This window comes from Rhipicephalus sanguineus, unplaced genomic scaffold, assembly GCF_013339695.2.
Source record: "Rhipicephalus sanguineus isolate Rsan-2018 unplaced genomic scaffold, BIME_Rsan_1.4 Seq12402, whole genome shotgun sequence".
Taxonomy (NCBI): domain Eukaryota; kingdom Metazoa; phylum Arthropoda; class Arachnida; order Ixodida; family Ixodidae; genus Rhipicephalus; species Rhipicephalus sanguineus.
The window spans coordinates 4206-31459 of record NW_023614551.1 but is presented as its reverse complement, the minus strand read 5'-3'; the positions used below and the strand labels follow the sequence as shown (position 1 = coordinate 31459).

The 27254-nt window shown below is 45.8% G+C and overlaps 1 protein-coding gene across 1 annotated transcript; it reads right to left on the bottom strand.

Annotated features, from left to right (window-relative positions):
• Positions 1–1896: 1896 nt before the first annotated feature.
• Positions 1897–27254, bottom strand: LOC119376508 (E3 ubiquitin-protein ligase SMURF2). Its single transcript, XM_037646313.2, is given in 22 exon segments — positions 1897–8139; positions 8742–8826; positions 9442–9643; positions 10161–10281; positions 11228–11365; positions 14358–14536; positions 14779–14893; positions 16887–16990; positions 17428–17683; positions 18425–18859; positions 19466–19712; positions 21806–21965; positions 22063–22088; positions 23277–23464; positions 24383–24466; positions 25369–25412; positions 25415–25507; positions 25510–25538; positions 26237–26299; positions 26302–26369; positions 26931–27103; positions 27222–27254. Coding segments are annotated over 22 exon segments (2943 nt in total). The 3' UTR covers positions 1897–8039.

Below are 27254 nucleotides of genomic sequence, written 5' to 3'. Positions count from 1 at the left end.
TCTATCATTAATGTCAATCTTTGATAGCAGTGATCGGTCACCTTCACAGCGAGGAGGTGGGCGAGGGCACGTTCGTGGTTGGTTAATAATTTATAGGCAGATTACTCAACCTCGCAGGACCATCATGTCAATGATTAGCAGCACAACAGTGTGCTGACCGTGAAGTGCCCAGACGCGTCACTTCTAAGCACTGATTAGAAGCAGGTGCGTAGCCAGAACTTTTTTTCGAGGAGGGGGATTCAACCATTTTGTATGCGTGTTTGTGCATGTGCTTGTATCTGGGCGCGTACACATGCAAAGTTGAAAAACTTTGAGAACAGAAGGGGGAGGGGTTTCCCCCAACCCCCCCCCCCCCCCCCCCTGGCTATCCAGTGATCAGAATAGCTTGTCGCTGGGCGAGATGGTGAACACTTGACATCTTGACCTTAGCGCTAAAGAAGGCAAACACATGAGTGCGCTTGTCCTGTCGCCTCTCGCATTAATCTTTTTTAGCACTAAAATCAAGATGTCGCGGAAATTACCCGATCGAGGTGTAATTCTGCGCTTTCTCTTCTTTGCCTAGCAGCGCAGGTTATTAGAGGAATAATATGGAAAGACGACAGCTACACCTACCTTGTGGGTAGCCTCCATGCTCAGTTGTCATCCACGTGCACCTGTAGCAGAATGTCATCAAGTGCGGTTTATTGTTTTCGGACTATAAGCAGCATTTGTGTGCCTGTGGATATGAAAGCCACGAGTGTGACAAGAATATAGACATTTGCAAATGGCTTCTATATGCAGCATTTAAAAGCTGGGACTCCAGAGAGTAAAGTTAGGGCAATGCTGATATTCAGAATTTTAAGGGAATCTAATAAGAGTCTGCTTATGTGCGCAGTCGGCCTCAAAAGTTAAGAGACCACTAGGTCTGAGAAAAACATTGAGCTTCCCAGCAATTTGAGATTGTATTCAGTTGCACTGCACAGTATATGTTGTTAACACGTTTTATGACAGCCCGGAAATCTAAATTCAAGGCTGCCTGTTAGCGCTGTGCAAATAATGAATTTAATAGCGTTCTGTTTGATTCGGTACTCAAATCGAATAGCACATATTTGAACTACCGAATATTTTTCGAATACTTTTAAAATAATCAGCACCGACGGGAAAACCCCGAAGGTACACTGAAGAGCGAAGGATCATTTTTGTTGTTTTAATTAGTGAATTACCTGTTGTTTTAATTAGTGAATTACCAAGATGCATGCAGGTCAAGCTTTTACGGGATTATCGAAGCTTTACTCGTCACCAGATGAAGGAACTTTTCCTTTAAATTCCAGTGTCGCTGAAGCGAATGTGTCCTCAATCCACTGTTATTATCATGGGATTAATGATGTTCATTCATGAAACATTATTTATCTTTTATCCCTTAGTGTTAATTAAAAGCTGGTGACAAAGTACCACCTCGAATACTGAAGTAACTAATGTAGTCACCCATACGGTTAAAAAATATTTCGACGGCTCTAGTCGCTACTGTACACAAGCTAACCTCAGTTGAATAGTGGCATCTTTTGTTGGTTAAATGTAACGGTAATGTTACTTTGTTGAAGCTTGTGAATATTTGTTTGAAATAAAAAGTTGTAGAATCCTAGACCCGTCTTGAAATGGTTGCCTGACTATTCGAATAGTATTAGATACGTATTCGTATTCAATTTGGTATGATCGCTATTAGATTCTCTATTCGCCTACCCCTATTGCCTGTCGAAGCAGCAGGAATACTCAGCTTTTTCTTGTGTCTCAGCTCGTCGTCTCTATAAACTTTTGACACTTACCGTACACCTCTGGTGTTCTGGCATATTGTAAATGTTTGATAACACATTTACAAACAAAACTAAATCTGTGTTAATGGCACACACAGGACACGGGTTACTCTTTATGGTACAACTTTATTTTGTATGGTGTTTCGCACATTCTTCTATGTCATACACATTGTAGGAAACAATGGAAGTATTTCAAGGGCTCACAGTCTATAATAAAGTTGTCCGCACTCTCAAGACCAAAGAGGAAGGACATGTGAGGTGCAAACCCAGGTCATTATAGGTTTTTTTTTTATACACGAAAAGCAATGTGCTGACACGAAACAGCTGACACACTGCATGGAAGAGAGTGCCAGAAATGTGCATTTAAAGCACCCAACACTGAACATTCGCACCACATAAAAACTTCGGGTCTCGGCTCCTAAAACACGAATGAGTCACAAGGCACAAGCCGTGGTGCAGTTGCGGCTGTGTAGCAGCGTTTGTTGCGGGCTTTCCTAAAGCTGCAGCATCTACTTTCGTTTTGCGTTTCTTTTGGTGGCAGTGAAAAGTCGCGCACTGCGTTGAAACCTTTTGAGCCCCTTTCAGACGGTTCAGGAAAGCGCCCCCTGTACAATGAAAAAGTTCTTACGCCGTTTTTCGTAACTGCGGGGTGAAACAAAAAATCTGCAAGAGATCGGCACTTCCCTCATCGATGATCCTGCCGATAAAAAGCACGTACTGCGTGTGACAAGCTGGAAAGGGAGGCAGGTGCAAACGGCTTTCCTCGCCGATTCATTCATAGCCAAATTTTGCGTGTAGGTGGCGTTTTGCAGTTTGTTTAACACTGTGCCTGAAATGGAGCAATCTGTTCCCTTCATCAAAGATAAGATTGAAGTTCGCGTCATCTGCTTTGCCTTGGCAAAATGAACGCTAGAGGCGACCATTTTGCAAAAAACGGAAGACCCATCGTAAGATAAAGATGACAGCACGTGGAGTTAGTAAATATCTCGGGAATGGGCAGTGCCGATGCTTACTGTACGGAGAAAACTTTTTTTTTTGTCTACTATTACTTCGGCGGATGGCACATCCCAAACAAAGCGAACAGATTCTGCATTCAAGCCTGGGTTTAAACAAGACGTACGGTGCTCGGCGATTGAAATGCGATACTCAGAGCGCATGGCCACTGGTGGTGAGGGCATTCGTGACACATGGTGACTTCATCTGGTAGACAACCCCTCAGTCTGTGGTTCTTGGTGGCGCTGGTGGAGCACTGCTTGCCATGGCTTCAAAACATTGCGCTCACGCACCGTGCGAAGCGGCTGGAGCTGGCGGGCGTGCATTACTGGAGGCTCCGTCGAATCCACCGAGAACCACAGACTGAACGACTGTTTACCGGATGCAGTCACCACGCGTCACAAGTACTCTTGCCCTCACAGTCACCCTCGCCGCGAGCAGCCACGCACTCAGAGTATTGCATTACAATCGCCGAGCACTGTACACCGCAAAATACCGCCTCCGTGCAAATCTCTTTGCTAGCATAAATGGGCAAGTTGTTTAGCACGGGGAAAACCAACCAAACAGGCCTGCCTCGTCGACACAACATTCCGTATGACCAGAGAACAGTGAAGCGTAGGGGCATACACAAGCACACAAAGGCATCCATACAAACCAAGCGCAACTATCAGAACAATCGAGTCAAAAAAACAAGCACGTACACTCCAGCTTCCTCGTGCAAGCTTGCAAGAATGGTTGCATTTGGACCACGCATACAAATAAAAGCCAGCGTAATGCTGCGTGGTACTTTCAACTACATTGGCATTTTGACACTTCTGAGGCCAGAAGCGTCACAAGAAAGTTCATCAACAAGGTTTCCTCGCTTTGTACAGTTATCTAAAAAGCCCACACAGACAACTCTAAACACATTCAGTATTCAGTCGAGTGCTCTGTGCTTTCCTACAATGTCGGCAGACAGGCAGCGGAGCGTCAACACTTTTCGACTCGAAATTTGAAAAAAAAAAAAACAGCGGTGGTGCAAATGGGGTCGTCATGCGAGACGTTCCAACAACGGGCTATACACGTGTTTCTGCCTAGAAGCTTTCTTCCGGTTTCGAGAACAGTGGAAGATATAACAACTCATTTGTGGCCCCCTCAAAACACGCGCGAGGGGGGGGGGGCGAGACGCACTTCGAAACAGCTTGTACAGGGTGCGCTCAAGACACGCGAAAGATGCTAACTACGCATTTGCCGGCTGCACAAACTACTATGCCAGGTATTTTATAAGTACAACAGAGCAGCCTGGGCCACCTAATGGCAGTGTCAGAAGACGTGGAAAGAGTTTCTACACAATAAAAAAAAAGAATCTAAGCATCAGACACGGTCATTCAACCCCGACTGCCAAAAACGAGCCGTTCCCGACTCCGGATTTCGAAATATCGGGGATAGAAGTTGACAATGGAGTGTGCTGCAAGCTATGAGTGCAAAAATAGCAACTCCCATGTTTTTCAACGAAACCAGTCTCGTGAAGCTTGCAGTGTGTCCAATGCCGCTTCGCCTATTTTTTCTTCTAACTTGGCAGGGGTGCAAGCTCCCTGCCAATAGTTTTCTTGGAATGTGAAATGACTTTGCGCTCCAGTGACGAAAATGTCAACAGAGGAGCGTCGATGACGAGAGGCAAGCACTCTCAACGTGGCGCTAGTAAGAAGGCAAACACGCAGCCGTAGTATGTTTTACAAGACCTTGCGTACATCACACTAGATGGCGCAGAGTGCAGGAGGAGTGTTTGCGAATGTGAAACGCTGAGAGCAAAGTGCGAGCTTGGGTTGAAAAAAAAAATGCGAGCGATGAATGATGTTCAACAATTCAAATCCTTCAAAACATTTGCTAGCCTAAATCGTTGCTTCAGAATGAACAAGTAACATTAAACAAGCCTCCAAGTCTTCAGATTTTAGACTGCAAATGCTTTAACAACAGAACAACAAAAGGATTTCCAGCAAGTTCAGTCACCAAGTGCTGGCAAGACAAATTTTGGGGACATGCTTACTCATGAACCTTCATAGCCTTCAGCTGTTTTTCTTTTTTTCATTCTACAGCAGTTCAATGTGCATAGTTAGTAACAATCCTTTTCTTAACCTTACTTAATCCTCAAAGGTTAGGATGAAACAGACATTCTTTCGTTTGAACTAAGTGGCTTCGAATTGCATAGATAACACGGCTCGTCTAAAGTCCCAATATTCCTTGGAGTTATCGAAATTTAGAATTGCCAAAGCTCGAATCATCAACGGTCTACTGCGCATGACTTAACTCAAGTTGAACCACTAAGAGGTTCAGAGAAAAACACACAAATGGAACCATACTTCTTGAAAGAAGCCATTCAAGTGCACCTAATGATGATACACTCAGTTTCACAATTCCGCAAAGTTCAGCGAAGGCTATTACCCTTGTTTGGCAATCAGCAGTGACTACAGGCTGCTTGTTTCTGAGATAAGAAGATGGGCTCACGTCCAATCAACTGCTAAGTGTTCCAGGACGCTCCCATCCTGCTGGTGTCACAATGAATGCAGTCAGAAGCGAACGATACAAGACTTCTTTTGGCTCTTTGTTCCGAGATGCAACCGGTAGCTATCACTGCACTGCACGGAATTGGTGAGGGCGGGAGTGCAAGACACCAGGCACCACATGAGATCTTAGACAGGTGGTCTTTCGCTACAAGCCAAACTTGTGACAGAGTTCACTTGCGCAGCTCAGGGGAAAGACTGTGACCGTCACGTGGAAGTCACATGCACAAGCACGCCAGTGTCACATGTGACAGTCACATAGAAGTCATATGTGTGAACATGTGAGTCACATGAGTAGATATATGATTGTCACACGTAAGTAACATGTGACTGTCACAGGTGACCATCACACGGGAATCCAAGTTCAATCGTGTGACTCACATATGGCTGTCACACGCGAGTCGTGCAAATATGCGACTGTCACGTGGAATTCATACGTGACTGTCACGTGAGTCATACGTGACATGTGAGTCATGCGGCAGATGGAGGACTGACACATGTGTGAACATATGACTGTCATGTGCAAGTCACAGTAAACCATGCGAGAACGAGCAACTTCGCTACGCGACTGAACATAAAATGGCCATGAGTGAGAAGTGGCGGGTGCTCAGCTAAGCAAATGATCACGCAGTCTGTCTGTGAACAAAATAAAAAAAAGGTTAAATGAGGGACAAAGTTCATGGGTACAACAGCACAAACACGTAACAAGGAAACCGAGAGGACACAGAACAGAGCACAGCACTCCTTCCTGCGCCTTCTACACTTTCTTGTTAAGTGCTTGTGCTGTTGCACATACGAACCGTGCATCGCGAACTAGCCTGCCAGCAAACATTACTTAAATGGAGGAAAAAAACACGTGGGACTAGTTGCTGCAGCTGGTTGCAATAACAGACAGACAAGTGTTGCAGTGCGATGCCTGCTTCACACAACCCTAATTAGGGTGGCTCAAAAGCGATAGAAATAAGGTAATAATAATAATCATCATATAATGGCTTGTAGTAAAAAATAAGACAAGAAACACACAGTGCGTGACAAAAAAACAGCAAAAAAAACACACCATCAAAAAAAAAATTATATGCAGAAGCAGTCCATTAAATAAGGTGCGAAGTTACAAAGCACGACATACATCTTTCATCAAACAAGCGCTCAAACAAATTATAAAGAAAAAGCTACATGTGTACTTTGCACAGCGTGTGACGAACAGAAAATTAAACAAAAATAAATTTTTATCACTTTCTTGCGTCGACATTTGTTGATAAGCATTCAAAATGCAGTCCCGTCGTTTCCATATCTATCACAGCAAATCGTTGTTTCTTTCGGTTGACCAATGTGCAACTATGACGACTATGTCGACTAAATCAAATCGTCACGCGAACCACCAAGAAGGTGAAATGACTGCACATAGCTGCGTACAGTTTTATTCTAGGCCATTCCAAGCTGCTTTCCACATCCAAACCAGCGCAAAAAATTAAGATGGCTGGCGGTTCAGAGCAGTCTGAACTTGACGAGTTATTTCTTCACGCATGATTTGTGAACAGCGATGATTTGTGTGGCCTCTAGAAAAAATTTCATCTGTGCGAGACCTAGTTTTTCGTGAAATGTTGTTCAAAAAAAGAAAAAACTACCAAGAAAGAATTATACATACTTTCTTTTTTTCTTTTACGAGAGGCAAGAGACGCTGAAGCTTACAGCAGCAAACAAACACACACATCAAGATAATTAAAGCAATGAGTAGTAAACAACACCAGTTGCTTTGTAACTAGATGGTATGTTCGGACTCAAAAAAAAAGGAAAAAGCGCAGCAAAATATATGACAAAGCGTTTTGACATGTGACGGATTGTGACTATGTACAGAAATGAGATAGCATCGTCTCGAAGCTCCTTGCTCAGCATCAACGTGAAACAACAACTTGAAAAAAAAAAAAAAGAATGCGACGATCTTGCAAACCTTGACGAGCGTTGAGTTCTTGCATAGAGCGGGAGACGGAGCTCAAAAACCGAGCGCCAACTGCGGTGATCCTAGGCGGAAGTGCCTCCGCCGCGAAGGGAGGCAAGGACGCGCGCGGACAACTTTGTACAATGCAAAAATTTGAACGAACGAAGAATGCAACATCAGTAGGACAAAAGCTGAAAAAAAAAGCAGAGAGAGGAAAACTCTACTCATTGTTCTGTTGTTGTGATGGCAGTGGCAGTATGAAAAAAAAAAGAGACAACTGCATTTTGTTGTGTCATTTGTCGTCAGATAAGCTTCTTATCACACGTGATAATCCTATCTTTTTCTCGTGCGAGTCAAGTGCGAGTATATGCACATATATATGCGTCGTTCAATTGCCACGGAAACGCGAGCAGTCCAATAGCTATGCAACGTAAAGACAAAAAAACAATACAGAGACCCGTACAACTGCTCACCTAAACTTTCATGCACACACACACGCAAACACACACACATGCACCACACCAGTAAGCGATAAGTCGGTGGCTTCTGCAACACATCCAAACGCCGCCGGGATGCGTCAGACGAGGCGGTAGCCGCTTCGCGTTGTCGTGACTTGACGTCATGCCGAGTAGCTCTCGAGAATACGCGACAGGCGCGTTGGGCCGCTGGCGTTGCGACGCAACGTGTGGAGTTGCAGTGCCGCCGTTCACCGTGTCGTCATCGTCGACGCGACAGATGAAGCGGTTGATTTGAAAAAGTTTGCAAACTATGAAGCTAAAGTCACTCCACGGCGAATCCACAAGTCTCCTCGATCGCCTGGGTTAGCTTCTCGCTGAGCTTTTCTTGTGTTTCGTACGGAGGCAGGTCAATCCGGTTAAAGCTGCACAGAGAAGGTATATATTGCGTTGAGTCATGGCCGTGTACAGTCACTGCATTCTATTTAGCACCAGTAATGCATGAAAAACACGAAGGAAAACAGAGAAGCTTTCGAAAAAGGTAAGGAGTTCTAAACAAGTGATGGCATAGAAAAAATTACAGCTGTAAGATGAAGAGGCAGGAAGATGGTGGCGTAAATTAGCTTAAGGAAAGGTACTAGTGACGGAATGGATGCCAAGCAAAGTTAATTGAGTTGATGACGGCAGAAAATTGCACCGCGTGATGAAATGAATAAATTTGTGGGTATAACATGGCGTTGGCCAGCACGAGACCGGGGTGTACTCACTGCGGATTGATGCAAGGGCCATTGACCTCGCGGTGTACAAATTAGGATGACAACGATGGTTAGACAGATGAATGACGAGTGCGAAAGCACCACACTCCGAGATATAACTACACAAGCAAGTCGTTCGCTATAGGCAAACCAAGCAGTCTCAAATGTAAGCGTGATTCAACAGTAACAGCAGCAAAATAAGGGAGAAGACAAAGCGATATATATATATATATATATATAGAGAGAGAGAGAGAGAGAAATAAGATGCTCACCACGTGTGTGCCTTTGGCAAGTTGTCCGTGTTGGCGTCAATCATGTGTATCGTGAACAACCTTGGGCCGGCCGCTCCCGTGGAACCTGCATCAAGCGGCACAAACACAAAAAGTCACTTGATGCTCAGAGCTGGCCAAAAGGAGGCAGGCATGACTGACATTGTTCAACAAGCAAAGAAGATATGAAAAGTGTCGCGACCACACACCTTCGAACCATGTGGGTCGCAGTTTCCCATAACTGTGTTAAGCAAGCCATCTGCATCGCATTCTTACTGCGACCGTGAAATAAGCCTATGTTTCGCTCTTTCCATTTGTTATTGAGAACAACTGTTGTCAAGGCTACAGACTTAAGCAGTAGGCCAAGGAAAGTCAAGTCGGTTCACGGACACATTAGCCGTCGAGCGTACTCGGCAGGGAATGTTGCTGCACTTTTCATAGAAAAGTCTCAGAATGATTTAGAAGGGTGACAGAATGACATCAGACAGCGACGCTTAATTAGTGCTGAATGAAACTCCTGCCGAAGTTGGCACAAAGCAATGCAGAATCAGCCCATGTACTACATAACCGGCTCCTGCCTGTACGACAGCATTGTGAAAGGTTCGCTTCCATCAGAGACCAAATACCCCTTATCTTATCTATGATGGCATGCGATCACACATTGAAAAGCAACTACAACTGCCATCGGCCTCCGCCTTCTCACCCTGGAGAGCCTTGAAACCCTGGAGGGGAACCCGCGAGCTGCCCGTCACAAACTGGAGCAGCCGCGCTCGCCGCTCCTCGCTGTACGACTCGACCGTCTGCCAGAACCACTTGACCACATTGCTGTCGGCCGTGCAGTGCTTGAGCCGCGTGTTGGCCTTCCAGTCCATTAGGTCGATCTTGCCCAGCCCGCCAATCACCAGCTGCACGAGCAATAGAGCGACAACCGTAATTAAACCCACGTCATACGCAGGACATGCGAGTTATCTCTTTGATGCCTTTAGCTGGGTGAGTTAGTACTGAGTTAAAATGTCATCAAATGCAGGTGAAGGCATTAATGAATACATAATACTAGCGAACACACACTACAGACTACACAGAACGACGTCCTGTGTCGTCTGTGTAGCGGTTGCCCCAAGTCATTCTGTGTAGTCTGTAGTGCGTGTTCGCTAGTATTAGGAGATCAGGTATGTGCAAGTAAACGCGAAGAGAGGATGTGTGACAGGTCCATAGCAGTGGAGCACCACAGCCAAGTCAAGTCGTGGCAGCAGGTTACTCCTTTAAAGGAGTAAAACACCAACGGGTGCATTACCAGCAGGTACACATTCAAATAACAATTTTGCGATCACTTTTGACAGCTCAATTTTGTTAGGCAAAAAAATTTCACTCGGAGTTCTTATGCGACATATATTGCAGAGGAAGCAATGGGGGAAAGCTCACCTCGAGCTCCTTCTCGTCAAAGGACTTGAGCAGGTTCGGGTGAATGAGTTCACTGAAGCCCTTCTGAAGTGCCAGGAACTGCTGCTCGATTCCTCGCATGAACCGGTAGTTCACGAACAACCTGCACATTAAAATAAATTCATAGCGCATCGTCACAAAGGATGGTTCCGCTGTGTTTGCTGCATGCTCAGCTTCTGCAGTGTGGAAAGTAGTGTATAGGCAGCCATCTAATGTACAACAAGAACACATCGAAAAGGCTAAACTCACACAATGCACAATGTAAGAATATTCTTTAAAAATTGAAAAGAGGAGAAAAAAATGTAAAACATGATCTGAAGCAAGAGAGCCTCACATGTGCACAGGTACCATGGTAATGTGCAAATTAACAGCCAAACGTAACAGTGTTACGGCTAGAGTTACTGGGAGCATAAAAGGAACTATGTTACCGTTATCAGCAAAGTTACTTGTTACAGTTACCGCTGATAAAATGAATTCATTATTTCTTTGTTACCAGAGGCACAGTAAATGACATGTCACAAATGTGAACAATACACTTAATTTTGATTTAGATTTGTGGCAAAAAGATATCGCCTTTCTGTGATGGATATAAGCACCAGCGTTATCCACCAATTTATAAAAAATTATTCTTCTGCACCAACAAGACATAACTTGTTAGATGTAATCATACGCATTTTAGTAACTATAACGCAGTAACAACCTTGCCACTGTGCATAAAAAGTAAGTGCTACTGCTACATGAATAAAGAAGTAGTGAGTCCCAGTTCAAAGTTACCTGAAAGTGTAACTGGTTGCTGGTAATATATAATTAGTAACTAGTAAACAGTGCCTGTTTAAACCCTACGTACTCTGTAAACGACGTGTTTTTTAGCAAATGTCCATTCACTTCTCTGTGTCATTCAATGTATAAGTGACCGCACCTAGTGAAATCTGTAAATGCACCCCCCCCCCCCCCCCCACATTATGTAATATCTCAATAGGGGCGTTTAAAGAAACAATAACTGATGGTGACGATTAGTAACTAGCTACAGCCTAAAGACCGGTACGCACCTGACGTATTCCTTCTTGTTGTCGTCCGTGACGGGCAGGTCCTTGCCGTTGGGCTTGAGTTCGTGCACCTGGAGCTGGCCAAAGGCATTGTGTTCCACGGAGAAGGTCGTGTCGATGTAGTCTCCTATGTCATTGTTGCTGAAACAGTGACGACACCGAGAGTCAGGCGCGCAGCCCTTGGAAGTGGTTTTGACAGTAAACGCCTTCAACGGGCGGGTTCAACCAAAAGAGGTCAACACGGAATATATCATTATCACCGTGAGCCTACTTTACTAGGGGTGTGCGAATATTCGAAATTTCGAATATTTTTCGAATAGTGTTTGCTATTCGATTCGATTCGCACTGAAATTTTACTATTCGAACTATTCGAACTTCCCAAAGACAAATGCAGTCAACGTCCGATTGAAAGTGACCCCTTCAAATTTTCAGTATGCTTCGCCTCATTACACTCTCGTAATGCGGCAAAGCTGCCTTTCAAGCTCCGTTGCGGTCGAATTTAGCCAAGAGACAAAGTCCGGTTGGAAGTGGTCCCTAGATTTTTCAATACGCTTCACCACATCACACCCCCGTATTGCGGCAAAGCTGCCTTTCAAGCTCCGTTACGGTCGAATTTAGGCAAGAGACAACGTCTGATTGGAAGTGGTCCCTAGATTTTCAATATGCTTCACCTCCTCACACCTCCGTATTGCAGCAAGCTGCCTTTCAAGGTCCGTTACGGTCGAACTAGCAAGAGAGAGTCAACGTCCGTTTGGAAGTGGTCCCTAGATTTTCAATATGCTTCACCTCATCACAGCCCCGTATTGAAGCAAGGCTGCCTTTCAAGCTCCGCTACGTTCGCAAATGTATTAACTCAACCTTGACCGCTGGATTAGTGGACCTCACCACCGCTCGTTACTGGACTTCATACACGAAGCAAATTTATATGTGTATTTCTGAATAAATATTATGCCTAAGGGCAGACTTTCGAAAAAAAAAAAAAAAAAACTCAAGAAAACGCTGGTTCCAATATGGAGATGAAAGATGTGGCAGAGTTGGGGACTCAATTAGTGCTGCTTTGGACCTGAAATTTGGGCAGGAAGTCCAAAAAATCGGACGCCGAAGCTTTTTAGCATCCAAAATTTCAGACGTTCTTATATATCGACGTCTACGAGGCAGATTTGGAACTCCGGACTTGAAGGGAGCACACCCTTGTCCGCCACATCAGTTGGGCTTCCACAGAAGTTGAAAGAGGAGGAGAGGCTGAGGAAATGGCATTTGCCTATCACGTGTAAAGTGTTGTCGGCAACACTTTGGTTGCACCAAATCATGTACATAAATACAATTCGGCCTCTACATTGCCTCATTCTTGACAAGAAAAGACAAAATATGACCCCACCAGCGCTTCATCAACCTAGCGAAAAGAACACTTTCATGTTGCTATCTCCCAGGAACATACTTAGGGATTCTCTGCAACTTTTTCTGTAATTTCACTTCGAATTATTCGAAAAATGTTTGAGAAATATTCGAAAATTATTCGAAATTATTCGATTCGATTCGCACTCAATCTTTATTATTCGAATTCGCTTCGCACGCAAAATTTTGCTATTCGCACAGCTCTATACTTTACGTCTACTGCACGACAGAAACCTCTTCCAATGATATCCAATTTGCCTAATCTTGTGACAGCTGATTCCACTTTATAATACCTAAACTTCTTGATTTTGTCACTCCGTCTCTGCCTTGCTCGACTGCGTTCCCCATCCCTGGGTAGCCATTCTGTTGCTCGATACAACCACCTGCGGTCTGTCTCACGCATTAATGTGGTCATCCCAGATCCATTTCTTTCACTGGATGTCAAGTACCCGCCACGGTGGAGTAGTGGTTATGGCACTCGAATGCTGACCCGAAGGTGGCGGGATCGAATCCCGGCCACGGCGGCCGCATTTTCGATGTAGGCGAAAATGCCTGAGGCCAGTGTGCTTAGATTTAGGTGCACGTTAAAGAACCCCAGGTGGTCGAATATTTACGGAGCCCTCCACTACGGTGTCCCTCATGATCATACCGTGGTTTTGGGATGTTAAGCCCCAAAAATTATTATTACTTGATGTCAAGTGGGATATAGATTACCCCTATTTGTTCTCTGACCCATACTACTGTCTTCAAATCTCTTCGCGTTACCCCTATTATTTTCCACCCAATTGCATGCTGCGTAGTCCTTAACTTCTTCTCAGGTTTCTTTGTCATCCTCGAAGTTTCAGCCTCATATGTTATAAATGCTAATATGCAATGATATACTAAAGTATAATCGTAAGCAACAAATTTGGACCACACTCCGCAAGGCCCAAAAAATGCCATTCCTTATAAAGAAAAACCAGAATGGCATGCTCACCTCCAACTTGACGATGGGAAGTACGTTCGTACAGAAACAATGAAACATTAGCTTAGAAACAAGCTATTCACAGCATATGAACTAATTAACTTCTCACTCGATTCCTCAGCTACTCGCAAGCAAATTTGCTGCTTACATTACACTGGGGTTTAAAGATATTAGGGAGCCAAGGGTTTCTTTTAGTCTCGTATTTTATTATAAATAAAATTATTCAGCTCCTTATTATCTGTCAGTTGCAAAATTGTCTCTCGTACTATACTCGAGTTCATAATATATGCTGGGTTTGGTTGACCAAATTTCATCAAAAAACTACAGAGCAATTATAGTACAGCATGACACGACTACACCAAAGCCAGACGACAACACATTGTAAATGTGCCTGAAACAATGCTGCACTTGTTTGCAACTTCAGATTTTAAAGATTCTTTTCATCGACAAAAATGCCATTTGCTAGATGCAACCACATTTGTTTCAGTAGTGACAACAGAGTAACGTTGCCACTACAGTGTAAAAAGTAAGCAATACACTCAAACTACAACCTCATTGTTATGAAGTCGGATCTGACACAAAAATAACTTTGTTATACCCAAAAATTTGTTATAAACACATATCTGTAACGCCGTATCCATGATGAGGGTATTCTTCATTTATTTCGTCATAAATGACCATTCGTTAAATCGATGTTCGTTTATCGAGGTACAAGTGTACTGTTACACAGCAGCACGTTCAACCAAACAAGTTTTTGCAAGCATGGCAACTCACAGCATCCAGGTGAGGCTCCGGTGCAGGTCCGGGTCAACGGCCTCGATGTCGTCCAGGTGGATGGGCTTCCCCAGGAGCATCTTGTAGAAAGGCAGCGTGAAGCCACCGTCTATGTAGTGACCGTGAAACACTGCCAGACCAATGACTCGCCCCACGAAGTGGAAGTACGATAGGTGTTCCTGCGCAACGCACCAAACGGGATAAGTTAAGTTTCGAGATATCAGACCGACGTGAATAGAGCGCTGAAACAAAGCCAGCACCACTTCCATGAGTGACATTTGAGCGGACCACACCTGCCAGCTAACAGCACAACACAACATTACGAATCGCAACGTGCCCAGACAATTTAAGTAAGCACAAAAGCCTTGCACGACCCACAAAACATCAGCTTTAAGACGGCAAGAAAACTCCCGACACGCACCGGATTCACCGAGGAGTCGGGGTTGATTTGGAGCGTGTAGATGTCGTCGCGCGTGTACTGGAACAGGCCATAGTATGGGTTCAGCATCTCGTGCGACAGAAGGTACAGCCACTCCCTGCATGGTGAACAAAGACGCGTAAAGAAATTGATACAAAAGAAAGTGAAGACACTGGTTAAACACAGCTACATTTACCAATAAATGACGAGGCTGAAATTCACAATTTCGGACAATAAGGGCTAGTGTGCTGGAAGGCCTCTGATCCTGAATGCATTCGACCACCAGAGTTTCCACCAAAATGCCACTAAACAGCAGTACAGTAGAACCCCGCAGTTACGTTCCTCAGTGCTGCGTTTTCCCGGCTGTTACGTCGTTTTCCGCCGGTCCCGGCATAGCTCCCATAGGATACAATGTACTGGGAACCCCGCTGTTACGTCGTAACTGTCGGACCGTTCCCGTATGATACGTCGCGAAGTGCGCTCGGAGCCGACCGAGTGACTACCGAAGAGAGCGGTCATTGGTGCATTTTCACGCAGCTTAGCCTGGTTTGACCGTAACATTAGCCGCATGAGAGGTGCAAGCAACAGGATCTTTCGATTGATGCAAACAAATGCATCGCCTTCGAGATTCGAACTGCAAAGATGGCGTCTATGACGTAATTGCTCACGAAAGCAAGGCCCTCAAGATTGGTATTTACTATTGACAAAAGCATAGCCTTTGAGATTTGTATTTTACAAGCATGGCGTCTATGACGTAATTGCTTGCGAAAGCAAGGCCTTCGAGATTGGCATTTCACTTCTGCCATCGCGTTTGCGTAGACTCATCATCATCGTTATTTGTCGGAGGACGGGAGGAGTTCGAGCTGGTTGGAGCTCGCATGGTCGTGCGCACGGTTCGCGGTCGCCTCGCCGCGCTGGTCGCGATTGCGTGTGCTTAATTCTGTCATGCCTACAGCTGTTGATGTTAAAAAAATCACATACGTTGATTACATTTCTGTGGATGAGGCCGTCCCCAGCTCCGCGTTTCTATCCATCGACTAGATCGTGGCTGAGCGCGCCAATTTTCGTGCTGCTCGTAAGCATTGAAATAAAATTCTGTACCACTAAATATTTTGTCGTTTTTCCCGTTTTTCGGCTCTTGCGTTTCCCGTCTCTTACGTTTATTTCCTACGGTCCCTTCAAAAACGTATCAGCGGGGTTCTACTGTATAATTTAGACTGGTTATGTATCCTTTAAAATACGCTATACTGATTCATTTGTATCGATTGTTTACAGCAGTGACATACCTTTCACAGCAAAGCTTGTGTATGACTAGGTGCTGGTGGATCACGCCCGCGGACAACAGACGCGTCGAACAACAATTTTTCGCAAACCGATTAACACGACTAATCCAAGCGTTCTTGCATTGAAAAAAAATGGACACAGCATAAAAGTAAACAGACATGGCGGATATGGCGTAAATGATTTTGCCGACAAGGCAGAATGACGTGAACAATTTTGCCTCAAGGACAAGACCACTTGTATAACAAACAAATGCCATGCCATTTTAGTACTTTGAAACTTCTTATGTATACAGGATTTCATTTTGAGACTGATGTTGATGAGATAATATGCATCATGCGCAAGAGGAACACCGAGATATCTTATAGTGCATGTATATTCACTCAATATAGTCAATAATGAATATATAAATTCACTATAGCAATATTCACTACACCAGACTCGCTATAGTCGTAGTTTCACTGGCTTCCATCTTCTTCACAGTAGAGGAAGGGCTCTGAATTTTTCTTCAAGGTCCACTTTCCTTACTAATTCTATGCTTCAATTAAAAACACAGTTATGTTCCCCTATGCCTTTGTTATCTTCATTGTCTGTTAATCCCATATGCAAAGAAAAACGCAGCATTTTGTAAATCAAGACACTGAGGAAGATGAGGGCAGCTTACAGACGTTAGTGCATAATGAAATACGAAAGAACAGTGACAATATGACATCAAAAGCAAGAGGAATACCACACGATGTCACGTCTGACACACTACGAAATTGTTGCTAAACTATTTACATCCTGTTGGCGCTGTTCTTTACTACGTAGATGATGACAACCATGCTCACCTGGCCACTCCTCCGTAGTCGAGGCCTTCCTCGCCACGGAACTTGACCATTAGCCGCTTCTTGAGGTCCTTGGGACGCATCTTCATGATGAGCCGATAAGACTCCTGCAACCGAAAAAAGTGTGCCTAAAGATGAGAAATGACATAATGTGGGAGAATGAAAAAACTGCAGTCCGCAAGATTGTCTTCGCGTTGTAGCATCTCATCAGTAACAATAGCAAACAGTATTTTTAATATCGACGTATTCAAATAAACGAACAGTCTAATATCACTGAACTAAAGCAAGCTTCTAAAGCCTACATCTTTTGACCTGTCGTTGAATAAGGCGGTAGCCATGGCATGCTCATCTCATATTGGTGACATAGGTAGGCACACTAGCCCATGAGTTCCACTGATTGTTGCTTGTTCTACACTAAATTCACAAGTGTGAGGTGGAGATCGACATTGAGATTTGGTGACAAAGGAGCTGAGTGGACGTGAGTAGGAAGGGAAATCAGTGCCAACCAAGATGAGAAAGATCGCTACGGAACGTCCCAGATCACCTCGAAAATGTCCTCCCGAGAGACCTCCAGCCGGCAGTGACCCGACTGGGGCTGCACCGTCTGCAGCTCCTGACGCAGGGCCGTCAGCTTCTGCACCAGGTCCCGCTTGTACTTGGGAAGGCAGGACAGCTCGGGCGACGACGACCGCTCCATGATGAGTGCCGACGACGATGTGGGACTTGTGACTGTCGGCGCGGGACTGTTGTTCGCCAGGTAGGGTACGCTACCGCCACCGCCCCCACCACCACCGCCGCCACTGCGAGCAGAGGCAAGACCGTCAGACCAACGTTCACACTTACTTCAGCGGTCTGGTAATCAATTTTTGTCTGACGGGCCCTACATAAAAGCCAATAAGCTACACCTTCCAGAAGCGTTGAAAAATTCGTGGACATGGGGTGTCACTGGAGCCAATGTTTCTACAAGTGGGCTTTTCTTCTTCAAGGCTGCAACTGCAAGGTAGCTGCAACCTACAGCTACCTTCCAGAAGTGTAGCTGCAGGTTGGGGTGACCTAAACTATACCTTCCAGAACTGTGAGTTGGGGTGACTGGCTTCTAGAAGTGCTGGGGTCGAAAACCAACAGGAATGTTAACCGTTGCAGAAACTTTGTGCTGTCAACTTCTGTAACCCCCTCCACCAATTTGATCTCCATCACATTACTGACCTCAATAGCTTTATAAAAATCACTACGGTACTGGCAGGTATTTTACAACCTGCATAATAATCCATACAGACCAATGAAGCTGTAGACGGTGGACAAGGCAAAAGACTATTATCTAGATTGTACAATGCATGGCCACAAGAATGCCATTACCATTGCTGTTAGCACTGCTCACAATGATTGCTTGAGCAGTGCAGAAGGGACACACCAAACAAAAGACCGATGAAGACTGGCACTGCCCCGATCACACAGACTGCTCACAAGCGGTACAGGCCCAGAACAAGCACTGGCAATGCTATTCAATTCAAATGTTTGTCCCACGACAGAGCAACACTCACAAGAAGCTGTTCCGATGGTTGTTGGCCGCCGTCATGGAAGGCACAACGGGAGGCAGCCCGTTCACGTTAATGGGCGACATGGGGCTCTGCGGAGGCGGCAGCGCCGCAGGATTGCTCGGTGGTTGCGGGGGAACGTTATTGACGTGAGGTTGAACGACTCCGCCAGGTGGGTTGGCGTTCGTTGTCAACGGGTTGGGGTGACCAGGTGGACTACGCTGTCCCGCAGGAAGGCTCGCCGGTGGTGGTGGTGGCGGCAGTGCCTCTCTGGAAGAGGCAGTCTGAGCGGCGCTGGGCTGACCCGTCATGCTCGGCGATGTCAGGTTCGAAGATCCGGAGGTCATGTTCGAGGTCGGAGCCGAAGGCGCTGGCGACGCGTGGGCCGGTGACATGTGTTGCCCCTGTGCCGACGACGTCTGGGACATGGGGAGTGCTCTCCTGGAACGAGAAGACGTCGATCAGACTTTGATTACGCCATCTCTGGAATTGGCTCAATTTACTTGGCCATGGTCTTGGGGTAGCACTAAACTCATGCAAGACTAACAAAAGACACAAATCGACGAACTAAACCACTGTCAACCATTTTGTGTCTTTCTTTACTTCCATGTCGCTTTTGTGTTAACCTAAGACCACAAACAACTACCAAGGATCAAAATCTTATCAGAGTGGTTTTTGTTCTTTTTAGGACATCCGATTTCTGCTTATGCTATTGGCCAGAAGGCAATCGTCCAACGATGACAGCTACCTTCTGTTCTATCACATGGACCGAAACGAAACGTTTAAAATCCGAACACGGATTTTTGCTTACAGTTTCTGCTTACAGTACTGGCCAGAAGCCAGCTGCCCGAGGATGACAACTAGCCTCTAGCCAAGCCCGTAAGCTGCAACCGGATGTTTCCTAACCAAACAAAGACTGAAGATGCACAAGATTGTGCCCCAAATCACCTAGTTCACTATTCTTTTTCTTGCTAGGCAAAATGGCCATCAACACAAAGTGGAGGAAAGGACGAAGGAAAGAGATATGCTTCTTATAAGTTTGCTCACCTCGCAGATGGCGCGAGACCCAGCAGAGGAAGCCGAGGGTCGGTGAATTGTGTGGTGCGGTTGTTGTGGTCCACGTAGTACAGGCGTCCCGTTGGGGTCGAACGAATCTCCCAGCCCCGGGGCAAGGGTCCCAGGGATTCAAGGTCACCGGAGGGGTAGTCGCGGGGCACCCTGGGGTCGTGCCACGTGCTCACCCCCGTCGCCACGTGGTAGAAGTACACCTGGCCCTGCTGTGTCGTCCGCACCTCTGCGACGTCGAAGAAAGAATGACGGAATGAGTTACATGTTTGTCAAGACTCAACTTCGCTTGTCACAGCCAGTCAATTAGATGCCGAATTTGAACACAAGCTCAAATTCTGTTTTTCTACAAAACGATCGAAATGCACATTGACACTTAGAGATGCTTGCATGCGACTAACCGTAAAATTCTGAGCAAGCAAACCCTCCTTCAGCAATTCGAAATTACCAACATAGTGAAAGGGAGGCGGGGGCTTTCCCGGAATGGCACCAAAATTCAAAATAGTGGCAGCAACACCTTCCAGCCAGAAAAAAAACAGAGAGCACATGGACCTCCTCAGAAGTCTTCTGGCTGTCGTTCGTATCGTGGGGCATTACAATGACTCAAAAACACAAGAAACACAAGGGCAATGAGATCAGACCACAGGAAGCAAGGCATGGAAGCAACTTTGGTGATGGGCCTACGCTAACGCAACAGTTCTGGGCAACATACACCGATGTCGGAGGCCTTACTTTTGCTAGCTGGTGTACCGACAGACACCATGATCAAGTGCAAATACAGACCTCAAGGCCATGACGATTTTTAGGCTCGTGGGAACCTAAAATCGTCATGGGTGTCGTGCGGCCACTTTTGGGTGCAATCATTATCTGGGAAAGAAAGAAATTAATTTTGACGACAAATTTCAGGTAAACACGCTTCGAGACTTGGCCTGGGTGTGGTGCGTGATTAGTTGTAGAGCCCAAGAAGGAAGGGGGGAGGACATGTAATCCATTTTTTTTCGTTGTTCGGATCAGTTATATTTATACACGACGTTTTCTTTGTAGAAACACATTTACCTGCAATCTCTGTATTTGCTGTAGGGTGTGCGAATATTCGAACTTTCAATATTTTCAAATAATGTTTGCTGTTCGATTCGATTCGCACCGGAATTTTACTATTCGAACTTCCAGAAATAAATATAACAGTTATAATAATGGAATATAAATATAACGACGATAAGTCGGCGTGAAGCGTGGGTCTTGCGTTTGGGGAGTCAACGTGCGAAGCTGCTAGCCGTTTCCACCAGTGCTCTGAGCGGTCACTGTGCGACCAGCTTGGCCGGGGGGTCCGCTGCCGATGTGTCAAGTGCCCATCCACGATTCCAAGAAGCCAGTGGGCGATGCGATTTGTTGTTTGCGACGAAGCACATTGCAGCTTCTTCACTTCCGCAAGAAAGCCCCAACTAGTGCGAGTTAGGCCTAGCCACTACTTCGAGCAGTAAGCTCGGTCGTGGTGTGCGTGGCCGCGGTTTCAAAGTACGTCATGCTCGATCGCGAGTACAACGAGTCGTCCAGCGATGGTCTTCGTCACAAGGTCTGAAGTGCTGACAAGCAGAACCTCTAACCGTGGGTCCCAGAGTCGGTCCGAGACGCGCGTCTGTGATGTTCGTGACGAGTGCGGCGCATTACCATAATATGATGATTGACGTTCTGCTTGCAGCTGCCAAACTAAAGCGTAATTATATTCTAAATGATCGTCGACCCGTGAACACAGAACGAGCGAACATGTCGCTAAGTAGCGTGGTTGTCGACAACCGTGGCCTCGTGACGCGCAAGCAGCAGACGACGCTCTCTTGGAGCGAGCACGTGAGGAGTGCTGGACTGCTGGAGCAACATCACGGACGCAGCCAATGGGAGACCTCCAAACGAACTTTAAACATTTGCTTTTTGTACGCTTGTTTCTGAATGGAGGACCTAGCTGAGGCGGGAAATTTGAAGATGGAGAAATGCTCTTTCCGACGAGCCCAAAATGGCGGCGCCCGGTTGTGCCATTGCGGAGCTATAATGTTTTTAGAATGTAATTTAGAATATGCTTAGGAATCCTCAGCAACTTTTTGTTTGTAATTTCGTTTCGAAGTATTCGAAAAATATTCGAGAAATCTATTAAAAATTTTGCTATTCGCACAGCTCTAATTTGCTGTATTAGCATCAGTATTACATGACATCTTCTCGAATGCATAATCATAAATGGGCCCCGTACTAGGACCATACAGATAGTGTGTATTTTGTCTAGCTGCATTATAAAGAATACTCAACACTACACAAACGAGTATACGTTCTTACCATATCCCTCGGGCAGGTCAGCTGCCCTGTGAAGCTGGTTTCGGGCCAGGTAGTTGCGATGCCGCGTCGACCGCCGCCGAGCATTGGACTGTGGCGTGTCCGCCTGCGGAGAACTCGCGGGCGGCGGGGACGGTGACGGCGGTGCTCCGTTGCCCTCATCCTGAATGCAAAAAAGTTGCGACGCTCAATCACGATCGTCACGATTCAAGATGCAACGGCACAACTAACTCTAGGCAAAGATGTAGACGGAACAGCACATTGACAAGCGCCAACATGTAATTGGCTAATTCAGCAACAAATACACACGCATTGAAGATTTAAAACAAGGAACAGAGGAACAAACTTTAAAGAGATCAGCACAGCTTGAATAAAACAAAAACATAACACGCTGTCGCCTATAATACCACGTACCGCACTCACCAGAAATGAAAGTTTTTTCTCCGATAACGAGACAGATGGCTAGCTTACACACGGCAGGCACTATTTAGACTGCTTCAACAATACTGCACATGCGGTGACCTCTGTGTCTGCTGCTAATAGTGGCTTGTTAAAAGCAAGTGTTTTCAACTACGTGTTTGGAACAGCAAATGGCTAAAAATCTTCCTCGCAAGTGTGATCATTGTTACTGCGCTCAGGCTGACTCTTTGGTTTGGTCCACATCATGCATTTTGATTTGGGTACTTGCATTTGATTTGGGATTTAGGTACACTTTTTCGAGTAACCATCGAATGGCTCTATTAAAGGTGCTTACTGCCTCACAAATCGACCACCGCAAGAATATTTAGAATCGGTCAAGTACGAGGAGAGTTACAGAGATTTGTCGCACACTGTAATTGCTTCTCTCTTCTTCATCCTGATGAGAGCGCTGGATTGCAAGCAGGGAGGGATGGCATGGGGGAACCAAGATACATCATGCACGTGTCATGACCTTGAGCACTTTTTCTTTCCTTATTTTTTCTTCGAATGCGCGGCTTACTGACCGTGAGCGTGGGCACGTGGCAGCCTTCCGCGGCGGTCACAGTAACTATGCAGCTCTGCTGCTCAAATCAGCCACTGGCCTGAAATTTGGGTATATGGTGCGATCATTTGGGAACCATTGCTAGCGAACTTTGAGAATTAATTGTAAATTCCAGGCCATGTGATGCCCTTTAATGTTTGGCTCGCGTGTTCTCAGGAGCGTCGACTACAGATCGGCAGCGTTTTCTGACCATGCTGAAAAAGTGTAGCAGGGCCCCTTGAAGAGACAAGTCCACTTGTCAAAACGTTGGCTCCAGCGATACCCCATGTTCATGAATTCTTAGCTGTTACGTTTAGTCACGCACAGCAAGCTAGCTTATTAAAAAAAGCTCGAAGGCGTCATGCAGAGGCGGAAATGGAGGGTGTATGCATATAAGATAGCGTTGCATCGCTGTTTTATAAAGATGCAGGTTAAAGAATGGTTAAAAACGACTATAACTAAACCTCAACCAACCTGAGGAGGAGGAGGAGGTGGTGTGGAGGTGGCTGCTCTCATCGTTGGCCGTGGAAGACGCGGGTGGAGGCAGAGACCGGCGCTGAGCTCGGGAGTTGGCTGCGCTGCCCGCGCTGATGCTGCCGCTGACGTGCATGCTGTTGCGATTGGAAAGGGGCGCGACCATGTTGACCATTTCGTATGCAGGCCTGTGGAGAGAAAGGGCAAAGAAAAGCAACGTCAATGCCAATGTTACAATCGCGACGTAGTAATCTACATTTGCAAGAAAAGTTTCAGCTAGTTCGTCTGGCACGGAAGCATCGTAGCCAGCTCTAAGAGGCCTAAGAGCATGCACTTCAAACACTAGCTGTTTGTAAATCTTGGTGGTTTGCGAATAAAACGACTTAGTACAGTTATTCATGATGCTGACTATCACAAAGTTGTTAGTTAACCTGACTCATCATGCTTCTGAGGAAACGGATTCACCACTTGGAATACCAGGAAAAAACACTGAGGATGACATTCTGTTTGCCTTTTTGAGGTGACAGGTTGTCTAAACAGTTTGATAGCTGAAGTTGAGCATTCAGGTTAACTGGCTCTGCGTTACCAGAGTTTGCGGTGTGTTGGGACACGGATAAGATACTAAATAGGCACACCTAGTGCCTAAGTGCTTTGAGTGCTGTGATCCATTCCTATGGTCCACATTCTGGTTATTGTTACTTAATGCACAAACAAACAAAGGCGATAAAGTAGACAGGACATCTTTCTGTCACATTGTACTTTGATACTTTCCGTGATAATGAACATTTACCAACTCGCCCAGTTCACATTTTTAATGATCATCCACCATCACCCATCACTGTGCCACGTGACATGTGCATGATCCAAAAATCGGCAGTGATAATAGAGGTGACGATAAATCTAAGAGTCTACATAAGGTTCACTTAGTGTGACCAACTAAAACTGTTCAATGTTCCAAGCTGTTCAAATTCCAACATTTCACTTGTGTTCCCAAGTGACACTATGAGGAACTCAATGGTCGAGAAGCAACATTGCAGCAGGTGTTTTACAAACACTCTCTTGCACTTATAAGGCAAAACGATTCCACAGCAGCCTTGTCGACTAACCTGAGTGGCTTCTCCCATTGTGTGGAGCGACTCCAGTGATTGACGTAGTAGACTCGACCGGTTGCCGTGCGCCGCTGCTCCCACCTGAATGGTCAAGACAACTGTGTCATAACCACCAGTAGGCATCATTACAAGCCAAGATGTTGGCTGGAACTGTCAAAAGTATTGGGGGCATATTCTTGATCAACTACTCTCAGGGACACATCTAGTCTTGCATAAGGCAAAACCTGCAGGAACCTACACACCAACAAAGCAGTGACCATCCTACTGAACATGACAAAGATAGATGTAAGACATCACTGATATCTCAAAACACTGAATCAGGTTTGCACGTCTACTGCTAACCAGGCTTCATTATCAACAGTCACTGCATGGACTAGGCAAACACAGTATGAAGAATATATGTTGTAGAACTGAGCAAGGTTTGTGTGAAAGTCCGAGGGTACGGCCACGCTAGCGGCAAAAATGCATTCCGTGTGTGGCATCGCGAGAAGACGCGTGCGTCAAAAGCAGAAAAATTGGGAGTTTCGCAAAGTCCCACGTGAAACGCACTGAGACCCAATTCTGTGGCAAATGACGCATGCCGCGAGGCGAATGACCAATCAGGAGCGACAAGGGTGACATCACGAAGCCACGGCGACTGGGATGCCACCATTACGCACCGAGTTTTCAATCGAGACATGCCACAGCGCAACCAACCAAGACACAACTGACAAATAGAAAACAATGTTTGCTCTCGTTGTTGCTCGCATGCTCTCGGAATGCGCGAGATCTTGTCACACTGCCATGTGGTGAGACGCCAAGGTGGCCTTCGTGAGAAGGCACTGATGCGCGTCAACAACTCTCCTCGCGCGGTATGCGCACGTGTTTTTTGCCGCTAGCGTGGCCGTACTCTAAGAGTTGGGCAGCTGTTCCAAATGTATTAGTGAAAGTAGCACAACGTAAGCCGGATGTGAATGGCCAAAGAATAAAGGTAAGCAACGCACCCTTCGGGCAGGTCCTCGTGGCAAGCGAGGGCGCTCAGGTTGTTGCGACCACAACGTTCTGGCTTCCGAGGCCGTGGCCGTCACGGGAGAGTAGGCTGATGACGATCTGGCCTCGCACGATGTCCCCACCTCCTCCCCCGCCGTATTCCTCATCAGGTCTAGCCGCTGGTCTGTTAGGGAACAAGACCACAGGTTGGTAAGCATGAAACACGGCACTGTACTGGACAGGCGACAATGTGCGGTACTGCGCTAGTTGGTCATACAAAACACAGTGGTACAAATACAAAGGCTAATACCAAAGCACAGAAATGCGAAGTACAAAAAGACGTGATGAGGACTAGTTGGAAGCAACAAGGCTAGTCTAGTCGCTGGTATGTCATAAAAGAGAACAGTCTGAGGAGTGTGAGGTATAGTAATGTAAGGTAATGCCACATGTTTGTGGTATTGCATACAGTAGTTGGTGTTCCACAGTAGCACTAAACACAATGTGCAAATGGAAAATAGGCGACGAGACTGATTGGAAGAAACAGGTTTCATCTCAATCTTCTCCAGTCCCTTTTTGGTTACGTGCTGCATTTTTTATAACTAAGAAATCAATTAAAAGCAACTTGTAGTTGTATGTAGTTTCATTCAAGAGTCAAGGCCCACAAGTGGTCTGGGTGCTAGCGTCAGACATGGGCAAACATCATGAACTCCGCATTCCATTGAAGTTAAGGTTGACTTCACTTCACGTCCTGAAGTCTTTCTTCCCTTTGCAGCGTCTACATCTGTACTTAAATGTGTCGCTTAAATTGCGTTGATGGCATGAATCCCGAAATAATTTATAAAGTGTAAAAAAAAAAAAAAACTACAGCTAAGGTAAACTCACAGCCAGTGTCTTTGAGCTGCTGTATGGCGTTGGCCATGATGCGCACACATCCGAGAAAGCCGGCCCCTGCTTCTTCTGGACTTTCTTGTGATTCCACACGCTGATCGTGATCGAGTCCGATCGGCTCAGGTACCTGGGGCAACGGCAAATACGACGGGTCGACCGGGCACGTCACATGCACGCTCCATGTACAACACCACCACGAGTGAACACATAAAATGTTTACGAAGCAAGGCTCTCTAAGGCTTGCAGAGATGGCTTGCGGACGAGGAACGAGATAGTTGTAGCTGGCTCTTCTGGACCAATCTTGGCGGTCCCTTCAAGCCAGTAAGGCCCTGAAACTGGGGCCCCGCCCATATTTAACTTTTTGCCCTTTCTCCGTAAATTTTACTTCCCTCTGTTCCTGTCAGTATATGACCGAACATTTCTGAGAAGGCGTTGCACTTAACAATGCTTTAAAAAATCTCGAGTCACATCTGTGGTGTGAACAATTTTTGGAAATTCTGGCACAGGGCATGCTTTGAACGAGATTCCAAAGTGCCAAGCATTGTTCAGCAGCAAGCACTTCCATAGCATTTGGAAAGTCTCAAAAATGATTCGTAGTGTGCATCATATGATTCAATCATGCACACGCTTGGTCATGCTAAATTTAAATATGGGTCTTAGTGAGAGGTATGTCAAGAACCAAACTCACAGGTCATAATGCTGATTCCACTTGGGATCGAGAGTATTTTTACAGGCGTCCGTCGAATGGCACTGGCCCGATCCATCTACGCTGATCTTGCAGAATGGGTCGGGAAACCTGCAAAGATGAAAAAGAAAGAGGTGCCGTGAACAAAAAATTGTATGGCAGACAAGGTGTACCCTCTGCAAATACAGAAGAAAAATTTATATGCTTTCCCGTATATAGCTTTTTTGGCGCCCGGACCCAGCAAAGAATATGCAGACAGCTATATATTAGAATCCCATTTTCAGACGTTGTTACCACAACGTTCTTGCCTGATTTGCTGTGAACCAT